Source organism: Acanthaster planci, linkage group LG01, assembly GCF_054643075.1.
Source record: "Acanthaster planci isolate LZ-2023a linkage group LG01, COTS_SCS, whole genome shotgun sequence".
In the NCBI taxonomy this organism is placed as follows: domain Eukaryota; kingdom Metazoa; phylum Echinodermata; class Asteroidea; order Valvatida; family Acanthasteridae; genus Acanthaster; species Acanthaster planci.
The window spans coordinates 24,377,927-24,391,148 of record NC_141777.1 but is presented as its reverse complement, the minus strand read 5'-3'; the positions used below and the strand labels follow the sequence as shown (position 1 = coordinate 24,391,148).

General features: G+C 39.8%; 1 protein-coding gene across 15 annotated transcripts in view; it reads right to left on the bottom strand.

Moving 5' to 3' along the window:
- The window catches only part of LOC147800585 (ryanodine receptor 2-like), a 191,447-nt gene that overhangs the window by 52,509 nt on the left and 125,716 nt on the right, over positions 1–13,222 (bottom strand). For 12 of the 15 annotated variants that reach the window (XM_087144452.1, XM_087144448.1, XM_087144495.1 and 9 more), the window contains 10 exons: positions 11,552–11,601; positions 10,905–10,965; positions 9,963–10,204; positions 9,262–9,343; positions 7,931–7,957; positions 4,349–4,491; positions 3,975–4,110; positions 2,824–2,877; positions 1,990–2,105; positions 2–180 (listed from right to left, as the gene is read on the bottom strand). In XM_087144452.1, the coding sequence (XP_087000578.1) occupies positions 2–180; positions 1,990–2,105; positions 2,824–2,877; positions 3,975–4,110; positions 4,349–4,491; positions 7,931–7,957; positions 9,262–9,343; positions 9,963–10,204; positions 10,905–10,965; positions 11,552–11,601 (1,090 nt within the window). The remainder of the gene's footprint in view (position 1; positions 181–1,989; positions 2,106–2,823; positions 2,878–3,974; positions 4,111–4,348; positions 4,492–7,930; positions 7,958–9,261; positions 9,344–9,962; positions 10,205–10,904; positions 10,966–11,551; positions 11,602–13,222) is intronic. The other 3 variants (XM_087144480.1, XM_087144491.1, XM_087144458.1) reach the window with 2 other exon arrangements.

Here is a 13,222-nt window from a genome sequence, read left to right as displayed (position 1 = left end):
CCTCAAGAATGGCAAACTCGGCCTCCTCCATCTCGTTGCCTCCCATGGGGTACTCCTTCTTGAGGACTTCCTCTGCCGCAAAGACCGTCTCCATCTTGCCTCGCAGCTTGACAATTACTGGTAGGAAGTGGGTCTTCAGTAACTCTTCCTTTACATCATTTAGGATGGGCTGGGCATTAGCTGTGGGACAGAAAATAAACTCACTGTATCAACACGTTTTTACGATGTCATTTTTGCAAGCTTGCTGAAGATGGCAGGCTGCTTCAAGTCCATGGGTTACACAGGCACATCATTTTTGTGTCAGATGATGTTAATTTTTATATTGGGTGTTTTTCTGTTCATTGATGAGAATTTTTGCAAACATCTGTATACCTAGTGTGGTCTGCAGGATTGTGGAATAATTCACAAGCTCACTTGGGTGGCATTCAAACCCAAGACCTACTTTTTGCCAGTACGGATGTTATCAGTTGACCAACAAGCTTTCTGGGGTTAGCAGACCAGTTTGGGTCAGCCAAGCAGCAAGTACCATGAGCAAACAGGTTTCAAGATATTATTTTCATGTAAGAGAAATGAGATATTAATATAAATCTTGCCTTAAGACTACTCCTCAAGGAAATCAACGAGAGGACATTTCCTAATCCTCCAAAATCCTTCACAGTGCAGGAAACCAACCAATTGCAAATTCTTTGCACGGACAGTAAGTAACAGCGAGCTAATTCTTCCTTTGTCAATCCTCCAAAATCCTTCACAGCGCAGGAAACCAACCGATTACAAATTCTTTGCACGGACAGTAAGTAACAGCGAGCTAATTCTTCCTTTGTCAATCCTCCAAAATCCTTCACAGTGCAGGAAACCAACCAATTGCAAATTCTTTGCACGGACAGTAAGTAACAGCAAGCTAATTCTTCCTTTCTCAATCCTCCAAAATCCTTCACAGCGCAGGAAACCAACCAATTGCAAATTCTTTGCACGGACAGTAAGTAACAGCAAGCTAATTCTTCCTTTCTCAATCCTCCAAAATCCTTCACAGTGCAGGAAACCAACCAATTGCAAATTCTTTGCACGGACAGTAAGTAACAGCGAGCTAATTCTTCCTTTCTCAATCCTCCAAAATCCTTCACAGCGCAGGAAACCAACCGATTACAAATTCTTTGCACGGACAGTAAGTAACAGCAAGCTAATTCTTCTTTTGTTAATCCTCCAAAATCCTTCACAGTGCAGGAAACCAACCGATTACAAATTCTTTGCACGGACAGTAAGTGACAGCGAGCTCATTCTTCCTTTGTCAATCCTCCAAAATCCTTCACAGTGCAGGAAACCAACCGATTACAAATTCTTTGCACGGACAGTAAGTAACAGCGAGCTAATTCTTCCTTTGTCAATCCTCCAAAATCCTTCACAGTGCAGGAAACCAACCGATTACAAATTCTTTGCACGGACAGTAAGTAACAGCGAGCTAATTCTTCCTTTGTTAATCCTCCAAAATCCTTCACAGTGCAGGAAACCAACCAATTGCAAATTCTTTGCACGGACAGTAAGTAACAGCAAGCTAATTCTTCCTTTGTCAATCCTCCAAAATCCTTCACAGTGCAGGAAACCAACCGATTACAAATTCTTTGCACGGACAGTAAGTAACAGCGAGCTAATTCTTCCTTTGTTAATCCTCCAAAATCCTTCACAGTGCAGGAAACCAACCGATTACAAATTCTTTGCACGGACAGTAAGTAACAGCGAGCTAATTCTTCCTTTGTTAATCCTCCAAAATCCTTCACAGTGCAGGAAACCAACCAATTGCAAATTCTTTGCACGGACAGTAAGTAATAGCGAGCTAATTCTTCCTTTCTCAATCCTTCAAAATCTTCCAAAATCTCCAGACGGATTTTGAGGAATGCAGGAGGGTTAAGGTCAAGTCACAGTGCCATAAGTGATGTCCGGAAGAACAGTGGTTTTGCGACCAAACTAATGCCACGAGTTGTCAGACTAACTTACCAGCAATGCGTGTCATCCATGGGGCATCTTCAGAACCCAGGTTGAATTTGATCAAAGTCAGCACGTTACCCAGTGTGGTGTTGAGATGATTTGAGTTCACCATTGTCCAGTAATTGCTGTTGTTTGGAAATAATGAAAAGAAACAAAGCACGTGTTTAAATCACCAATCACGAAAATAAATTTAACAAAATTAATTCAACAGTAGGAGAGAACTTTGGCAACTGCTACTGAACAAGAAAGGACAAACTACACGTAACAAGTTTTATTCATGCAAACAAGAAAAAAGAGGGAGTAAATCAAACAGGATAAGGATTCATTAACTGGTCTTCATTCAAACAACATATTTCAAGAAAACAGTCTCTGGAAAAAAATGTCCAACTCCAATATTGTCAACATGTTTTTTCACAATCATTTTGAAGTTGAACATCAAAGACTACAAAAAATAGTTTAGTGCAAAGCCTGACTTGTCTTCTTTCCAAGTAGGTTTTGCCATCAAGGAACACATTAAAAATGCCAACATAATGACTGAACATGATGGGAAACTGAACAGAAATGTGCTTTAACAAGATTCCATTCAAACTAACTTTCCTCATGCACCCTCCAAACCAGTGACTGAAGCCAAACTATGCTAGCGGCTATGGCTTTAATCAAATAAGACCCTGGTAGCAGTTTGAACATACGAGACAGTTCAAATTACTTGGCTGTGCTATGTGTCCATATGAAAGCCACTGGCTCGTGGCTACAGCCAATTCTCACACATGTGAGTTCACCAGCCCTAGCCAGGTAAGACAGACAAAGTCTGAAACTCCAGGAGGAGAGGAAACACATATTCACCCTTGCCTCCTGCAGATGTTATCCGGACCCTCCATCCACCAGAAATGAAGGTAGCTTGTAAAAAGTTTGAAAAAAAAAGAAAGAATTGTTAAAGATATGAAGAGAGTGGAATCAAGTGACTCTGAATGAAATTCTTATACTGCCAAATACTAGTGTGAATGTTGCCTTGATGAGTCATTAAGAAAACCCGGTGACAAAACCGTTCTCTTATTCTGTGAACCCTCTTTTAATCTAGATTTTGTTGATGGTTTCCCCAATTCTTCCTTTTCCTTGTACTACACAAAACCAAAAATGCCTCCAAAAAAGTTTTTCAGAAATGGGTAACCTTATGCAGACCTGGCTTAGTCAGCACAGGTTTCGCATAACCTGCACTATTTGGACATGATTGGTTCATGGGTCTACACTTCATACATGTATGTCAGACTGGCAAACAATGACTATCCCTGCTCTTTAGTGCAGTGGTTATATTTTCACATACTGTAAATTCCACTTATTGTATAAAAACTAGTGATCTCCAGCACCACAGTTACTTGAACCAAAATGTACTTTGAATGAGTGCGAATGTGCGCATTAAAGACATAGTCTGATGATACAGGTATCTAAGGAAAGTCCTTTTTCCAAAACCTGGACACTCTTCTTGTAGACCTCTTACCCCATTTTCAGGTTTCAACCTGTGATCGAAAGTCAGACCACGATGCCAAGTTTCTAAAGCTTAATTCCTACCGCGCCACTTTCTCAGCATAATAGATGGACTGGCAAAAATAACCATAAAACTAAAGTAAACACTTTCTTTAATTAGGCTTTTGTGGAGTGTTCTTTTATGAGGAGACTAGAATGCGCCAGTGTGGTATTCCAATGGGGCATGCCCAAAATGGAGCACATCCAAGGTCACTCAGCAATACACGAGTGCAAGGTATATGCCCTATCAGTACAGCCACAGGTCAAGTCTTGTCCTTGAATGGCATTGACTCGATGAAATACCCAACTGGGTAGTTGAAGGTTATTGTTGCACTTACAGATTCCAAACCAAAATGGTCTCGGTGTGCAAAATTAAAATCAGCATGATCACAGACCAAATGCTGTAAATTACAGCAAACTACTTGGAAAGGTGCATGAATATCTCCCTGCACAAAGGGAGTTTATTCCAATACCTGCACAGCATGGGTAGAATGACCTCAATGACGTGGGGTGCATCGTTGTATGTGGCACCCGTTGTGGCCATCTGATCAAGCTCCTTCATGACTGCCTCCAACGTAGGAATACCTGAGGTCAGTCTCAACAGTTCCTCTATTCATAAGAGAAAAAGTGAGCTTTTGTATAATACATGTGCTACTGATGTAAGTTTCTGAAGTGCATTTTGTACAGAGCAGCTACCGTGTTTATTGGATGGAAATGTGTACTTCACTAAGCAGTTTACTGAAGTTTTTCTTTAAACTCTTTCAATATGTACCAAATCTTTCAGCTATCTTGGAAATGCTCACTTTCACTTTTTTTAAATTCCAAAGACATAAACAGTCCAGAATACCTGCTCCTTCGTAATTTGCTCCCTTGAGTTCCAGCTGACCCAACAGCGAGCTCCCGTTGTGCTTGTTGAGGTGAGGCTCCAGGAAAGCCACCGGGAAAGCCCCAGCAAATGCTGCCAGCAGCTCCCCGATTGCTGGCCGATGCCTGGTACCAGAAAAACAGATTCCCAAGGAAACCATCAATAGAAGTGCCAGCATTCAATCTACTTACACACTTCAAGCTTGCTGCTAGTACAGACAAATCTGGCAATCACGGTAACGCCATCGCTGGTTATTTTCTGTGGCCCCTGCCAATGGCGGAAAGCAATGTGATAACTATTGTGCAAAGCCACAGTTAAATAGCAGTCACTCTATACAAAGCTGGACACAATGCTTTCCACCATCTGAAGGGACCAGTGAAGCATCGCTGGATTTGTCTGAATTGCATATTGCAAATGTTGGTGACTTTTTACATTTCTTGCAAACTGGCACAACAAGTGTGTTTTTTTTTTTTTTAATTTGCTTGGTATTTGATGCTCAAGGTGTATTGCCGATGCAGCCACAGCAGTGCCAACAGCAATGTAGCACACTTACATTGCTTCCTACATGTACTTAGCTTTTCATGGCCATAACAAGCACATAGTGTTACACTGTAAGCTTGATGTTCAAGGCTTCTTTTAAAATTTCAGAAAACTCACTGCAACCTTTACCATGCAAAAGAGTGCTTAAACCAGGGTTCCCACAAAAATCTGAAAGTCCAAATTCCAAGACTTTTCCACGAGTTTCCAGGATTAGAATGTAACAATCTCTATGTCACTTAACACAATTTTGCAGAGAAAAATGTTTGGTATTACAAACAAGAAGACTACCACATCCACTAACTACAGACCAACAACAATGTAGCCTGTAACTTTTCATTCTGTTATCACATCAACAAGTGGCCTAACCAATGTAACCCTTGCATGATCTTAATATCCATGACTTTTCTGTGACTACTGTTTCTTAATTTTCCATGACTCTCTAAGACAACTCTTTTTTTTTTCAAGGATTTTCACGACCACGGGAACCCTGTTAAACACTTCTCATGGAAAAAGACTCGAAGCCAACTGTTGGACAGGCAAAACTTTCAATTTACATGTATCTGTGCTGTATGGCTAAGCTTTCAAATGGCCATTCAGCATGTTCAGGATGCAACCAACACATTTTAAATCGCAATCTTAAACAGTACATAGTTCCACACTGCTAGCAATAAAAATCTTTATACACCTGCAGTTATGAAGATGAATGCATAAAATACACACTAAACCCTAAAAGAGCCAGACAGGGAATATGCCCCCTCTATATTTTATCTGATATATGTATCGTCACAATGCTGATTTTTGTGCTGAGCATTCAGGAGTTTTCCAGTGATGTTTTCCAATCATTTTGACACCAATGAAAATCGGACATGCCGTTCTTGAAAAATGTCTAGTTTTCCAAGACAGGGCAGCCAAAATTAATAACTTTATAAACTAATACACTTATTGCAAGTGGGCCAACATGCATAAAACATTGAATTATAAGTGACTTCGACAATATTCGTAATCAATGTCTTTATATGGAGTTCAAAAAGATCATGTATGAAAGATTACCCCTTTCCCGTAAGATGGTACCTAACCACCCACTCCCCAGCTCTTTTAGGGTTTAAACACTATCACGCCTTGCAGCCATCAGTTCTGGGGGGAATAAAGCTTTGTGGCAAGTTTTAAAGGAGCACTCTGGTTGAATGAGTAGACTCTGCATCACTGTGGTGCCACAAACCAGTGGGCTTAGTTACAACTGAGAGTGCCCAAGAATTTGGAGGGTAAAGCAAAAACACACAATCATGAGATATCAACAGCATAATGACTTCAATTTATCCACTTGCTTTCATCTTTTTGTTGGGTTGATTAGGAAAAGACAAATCTTCTAACATGCTTCTTTAAAACAATTTGGCAGACATTACTTGAGATTGCCGCGCTGGCAACTGTGGAAAATTCCACAAATGATATTGCAACCGGAGTGCTCCTTTAAAACAGGCAATGATTTGCACATGGTTAGCAAAGCAACCCCCTGCCTCCCACTTGAATTTTGTACCGCAAAGCTGTGAATAAAATGTTAGCACTTACAGGATTTGCATTAAGTACCAATTAGTTTGTTAAAATAATAAATATTAAATTCCATTATTTTTCCCAATCCAATTCTGAAACTGGGGCCCTAAACATTCAGTGGATTTGTAAATGTCTCATTTGAGCATATTTAAGTGAAGGCATTTGGGTTTTAGGGGAATATTTTTATCTTTACATGCCAGTCAATCCAGTGAGCAAGGCTAAACATGAGGCACAAAAAAGACATATCCCATTCACAACAATTTCAAAGGTAAACACATCCCATTCATGACAGTCTTGGGAGGGGGTTCAGTGCAAGAAAACTCCTAGTGCCTTCGACAGGCTGTTGAATTAGAATTGCCAAATAAGGTTGCTGAAAAGGGCAATGCCACCTATATTTAATGGAATGAAGAGTCAAAAAAGATGACTTTGGAATTGTTTCCTGTATGTTTGCGGTTAATCAGTTGTAATGTGGTGGGGGGGCAGGCAACGGTAACAATTTTGGAGCTGCCAAGCTCATGAATTTGCCAGGGGCATTAATATTTTGGTGGGAAAAGGGTTCCAGCCAAAATGTGGTGTGGCTCATCTTTGCTAGTTTTCCAGTTTGGTTTTGCTGAGTAAATAAATTTGACATTTCCAGGCAGACAGCTTCATAATATTGGGACCTGGGGAGTTTATCCCAAGCACCAGGATGTGCTACCGTGGAACTGGAGAAGTATAAAAGGCTAAAATACAGCCAGAGAAATGAAAAGTAGACCGGAAAATTGAATTCCAGATAAATCCCGTAGCCAAGGACCAGCATCATTTGACAAAAAGGAGGTTATCAAAAAAATGTGCACAGTACAATATGCACATCAATTTATTCTAGAAGATGAGGGCAACTAAAATGTGGCAGTTTAGCATGCAAACCTGCAGAGCACTGGAAAATGATTTTCCATACCAACTATTACTCTAAAGCTTCATTTGTGAGATATATTACGAAATAGATGTATTGAAATATGTAATATGCGATGGCTTTTCAGAGATGAGGTTGCCAGTGACTGGCAATGGGTAACAGAGCACAGAGCCTGGCTGAGTGATTTCCAACTAATTGACTTTGGACAATCCAATTCTCTAAAATTCAACTTTTTAAAAAGAAATTTCTGAAAAAAAAGTTAGGGGAACATATAGTAACTTCTCTTCTGACAATTTTGGGAAGTTGAGAAATTTCTGACAAAACTGGGAAATAGCTGTTTGACTGTAAATAGAAATGGAGAAATAATCATTTAAAATCTTTTCATATTTGAGGTTCATTACATATGTTTATTTTTTATGAGTAAGCTGGCCCCTCCCCAAAGAACTGAAGCAAGCTAATGGACAGATGGTGCTGTGTTCAATATTGCAGGTGACGTTATGGAAAGTGTTATAAAGCAAGCACACTTCACATGGACATGCAGTGAGTGTGGGTTGGTTGGTTTGAAGTGTCTCTCCTCCAATTACCTGTCGATGTCCTCTTTCACCATCATGCTGAAAAGCAGAGATGTGGTTACCATAGTTATCATGAGATGTCAAGCAAGAGAGATAAACATCGTATCATGCCATGTTCCAATTCAGTGCAAGAGGGCAATAAACAATACAAATGAATGAGATATTCACATTAGTAATGAATTTATTTGAAATGTGCTCAATAGTGAACAAAAACAGATAAGTTTATAGAGACACTGTGAAAAACTGCTTCAAGAAATGGAATTTCCAGATATGCCGATTTTCCCTGAAGTGAATGTAAATTTGAAAACTTCAAAAACTTTGTACAAAACACACGACACCAAAAAAACATACATATATCAACAAGAACAACTGATGAGAGGACAGGATTACCCTATTAAGTTCTCTGACTTTTTTGAGCACCAGTTATAAACAAGAATTGAAAGGTAGATCTTTTTGTTTCATGAACAAGATACGGAATAACAAACGCTCTTTACAAATTGGAACAATGCTGAACATTTGTGACCTTTCAATACCCTAAATCTTAATAAATCCAACATCAGCTGGGAGTTGTTTTGCCGTGTCTGAATCGACTGGCTGTGGCTAAGAGTAGCACACATGTATTTGGTAAGTGGCTGCAGCCACCAGTGAGCGCCTTCCATAAGCAGACTGGTTATTTCCAGCCCCAACTGTAACTTCTCAGACATGGCTTCACTGTCTTCCTCTTTCTATGCATCCAATCCAGCAGCTGATTTTACAAAACTTGGCGTAACCTCACAGCATGTGTAATTCTTATGCAGCTTCACAATGTACATGTACGTTCATGAAAATTACTTAGTTTTGCAACTGTTTAATTGAGCATCTCTAATGAGGGCAATAACACCTTTAGCGACCTCTGTTCTTTTTCAATACTTCAGCAGTCACCTGTTAGCTATGTTCACCATTTCGAACATTTTTTCTTTCTTTGTTGGCACAAGGTAAAAAATCGGGAAGTTTTCCCAGAATCCAAAAATGTTCTTCATTACAGCCGAACAATGTTGAGAATTTTACATATAAACTCTGATAAGTGAGCGATTACAAGTCCAAAACGAACATGATTAGTTTACAACATTGTTCATTTTCAATTTGTTTGGCCAAACTTCTGCGTTATTTAATTTGTGAACTAACACGTGTATTGTACCTTTTGTGAATGTGCCATTACATATTGTACAACTTAGGCAATAAAATGCGGCGAAAGTGACAGGATGCCACTACATATAGTTTTGGGAAGTTTGGTGCTGGTCCCCTACTTACTAAACCTCATTCTAACTACATCTTGGTTAAGTTGGTGCCCTCAACTGACTCACCTGTTGACATAGATGGATTTATCTGCACCCAGTGAGTACAGACTGCTGAGGAGTTTGTAACAAGCCACCTGGACCTGGTCCACTGTTTCACCAAAACACAAAAGATTTGTTCATTGTCAAACTGTGATGCTTCTTATTTGAATGAAGCCATTTTTATCAGAAACTTTGTACATTTCATTACGAACTAAGTGGTAACCACACATTACGCATTTACAGAAGTGGTAATACACTTACATGTATGTGCAGGTCGTATTATGCCAAGGATGTATGCATGGATTCAGTTTTCCTTGTACCAACATTGTTACCACAAGAGAGAGGCATCATGTCTTCAATGTGTGGTTACCAGGGCCAAATTTTGTACAGGTGCTTGGCAGAAATGGTCCGGTACTGAATACGGCATCACAGCAGCCATGTTGAGGAACACCCACAAGGAGTAATGCATGTACATGCCAGTCCCATCACATGGCAGCCTGTTGATGTGTGGTGACACTGGTATTCGATAAAAGCTACTACTACTCAGCAAATTTAAGTGCTATGCAAACATCATTGGGAACCAGTCAAAAGCAATATCCACTGCATAAACTTTTGGATGGTAACCTGTTTCTGTTCAGCATAGATTTTGTGGTGCTAAGCAGGTTCCCGAGCTGAGCTGCTTCATGAACTTGGCTTTAGACCAGTAAATCAGCCTCTCATCTACTCACAGAGTATGTCTTGGCCAAACTGGTGCCGACCAAGGTGGCTAAAGAGACTGGTCAGCACCGGAATGAGAACGCCTGGCACGTAGTTGACCACCCTGCTGCCCTTGACCACCGGGGTGGTCTTGATGTGACTGAAGCGGCCGTTCTTCACGTTCTGGACAGTGGCGGCGAAGTCGTCGGCTGCGTGCTGGAAGAAGCTGACAAGACCTTTCTTGACCACGTCAGAGCTGTGCTTCATCACTGAGCTGCGTGTCCGATTATACAGAGACGGGCCGAGAACGGGAAGAAATACACAAATGAAAAGCCATAGAATAGCAAAAAAAATGCTTCCCCATGCCACACTACACCACACATTTATGCCCAATATTTATTACATTCTTTTCTATTTGAATACATTTGGCAGGATATATAGGCCACTGTGCGCATTTGAGGGGGCAGGTCATTTTCATTTCTGCTTTGCGCTGTAGGCGTTACAATAGGCTTTTTTGTTCATCAGTGTGTGTTCTCTAGCCTCATACCCCCCCACCAGGCCAAGTCACTCTGTCAGCTGACCTTATTGTTTAACCCCTCATTTGCTTCACATTATTTTTGCATCACTTTATCTGATTTCTATGTATTTTGCATAAAACAAATGTTGGAGATGCCCCCTAAATCTGTCTCTTTTCTCGAGTATCATTTTCGGATTTGGCATTTATTTGTCCATGTCCTGTGTTAGTTATAAAATTTTCTGGTTTGTTTGGGTTGTCTGTTGAGGCCACCACTCGACCCATTTGGACTGAGTTTGCTGGGCCATGACCCACCATGCTTGGTCCATTACAGAAACAACCAGAGATGCAGAAAGCTTTAAGATTAGAAACAGTTTTTTTCCCACTGGATCAGGAGCTACTTTTCAGCACATCACACGTTGCTTCAAAATCAAATGCCCATCACTAGGGAAGCTTTTACCTTGCATCCATAGACTGGGCCACAACCCTTAGACATCTGATGATGCACTCTAGATCCCGACCTAAACGAAAAAGAAAATGCAATCATTTTTCCCTCGGCTGTCATAAGGCCTTTGATCTTTCGTAAATTCTTGACAACACATTTACGCAGGAAAGAAATTCTCAGAAAAAGACCTTTTAGAATACAGCCCTGGCAAGGAATAATTTGTAAAATGACCACTGCGAGCCAATAAAAAATCAGTGCAAATAAAACTTCAGTGTTTACCAATCAGAACTTCATATTTATGTCTACATGTACATTGTTTTCTGGTTTGTGTGTATGTCACGAAGTTTTCCATAACCCCTTCACTGCGGGATTATTTTGACTGCAACTGCTGGGCTGTGGTATGCCCTGAATGGGGGGCTTTGTCCAGCAGCAGGCCCCATTGAACCAGCAGCTGCATGGTGAATAGACTGTATGTGTGGTATGCACTAATCCTCACAGAACGGTGTGGTGGAAGTAGAAGTCCTCCACAGCAAAGGGGTTAAACAATATTCCAATTGAAAGTAGTTTTGAAGTTTAGTTTCCTCTCAAGGTAGCCATGATAAAGCCATGAAACTTGGCCCAACAAAATGTGCAGAGGGTCAGGAAACTTTCTCACAACTCACCAAACATGTTGATCTTCTGTCTCACCAAATGTGACAGTTTGCAGAACAGACTGCACAGAGAAAAACGTAACAATGGTTACTTTTTGTTATGCTCTAAATCATGAGTTGTATGCTAATTTACAAATTCGATGGAGGAAAGTTCTAAAGTATTACTTAACAAATGAGAAAAATTAAACAGATTATTCAAAATAACAAGATACCCGTATTTTAAGTAATGAAACTTTGTGGAAACTTACAGCTTTATGACCACTTATTACAGTCAACATGGAAATTTTACAGATTCAAGATCACTCATAAAAAAAAATTGGAAAAAACAATTGAAAATAATGAAAAGGGCACTGATCAATGGCATAAAAAAGGTTTAGAAATAAATAATAATGCCAATAAAAATTATGCAAATTTTCTAACTTATTTATTACAAGACTGAAATTATCTTTAATCAATTTTCGAACCCCCAAAAGGCCAACCTGTAAATACTATCAAATATGAATTCAACGACTAGCTTTTTACGTAAGGTTTTAAGACTCTTTCTTCATATTTTTCCAAGCTCAGAAAAAAGTTGAAATATTAATGTTATGCTGTAAGTTGCTACAAGCCAATTTAGCCCATGGATAAAATAACCCATGAGAAAAATCTGAATTAAGGACACACTTGTTTTTTTCCTCTTGAGCTGTTTTTTTTTTTACATCTTTGACAGACAATACACTTTTTTCTCACTGTAGGTGAATTCACTGCATTAACCCTCCTTTGGTTTTACAGCACAAATATGCACAAGTGCCCACAGTCACTCTCTTGCATGTGTTTTCTATATGGAACCCAAACGTGCACAGGCTCAGTGTGTACACAGTGGGTTGCCAGCACAAAATGACCCAAGGTCTTTTATGCAGTCCTCTTCACTGCATTTGGTTTACTGCACAATTATGCATATGAAACAGTGAAGCACAGATATTGGGCAGCAAAAAAAGTGTGATCAGATATTCCTGTGAGGGACAGTTGGTGCAGTGCACAACACAACACAGCTGTGCTTCTTTGAGGTGTTCACCAAGTGACCCAAAGAGTGACTTCAGCATAGGAGGGTTAAAAATGTTTAAAATCAGAGAAAAAGGAAAACATGTACAATAATTTTGTTCACGTGGCCCCAACATACTAAATGCCTGTCAGGGAATGAGTCTGCAATCTTGAATCTACTTCAAAACAATTCTTCAAGGTAACATCGTATACTGTATAGAAAAAAGTGAATATAAGGGCAGATGGATGTCTGACTCTACTCAGGAATAGTTCACATACCACAACAGCCAAAATCATCGGGTTATTTCACTGGAAAAGTTACACACTAGAACTCACACCCACAACACAAATTAAATGACAGACTGCAAACTATTTCACAGTAAGAAAACTGAGTACACAAGACTTCATCTGACGATTCACTAAATACGGTGACCACAGAGACTTATATTTTTCTGGTAAGTTTGCTTCCTGGTCTATGAAGGAAATTTTACATACTTTCTGTATAAAGAATGAAGCTGATTTTGAGACACGATTAAGAAGAAAAGCAACAAAGAGCAGCTGCAGGAGCATGAATGGGATAAAAAAATAAATTTCTAAAATCTGTAACAACAATTTGTGCATCTTTAGATGGTAAAGAATGTGCAGTGATCTGTGCTTATTACG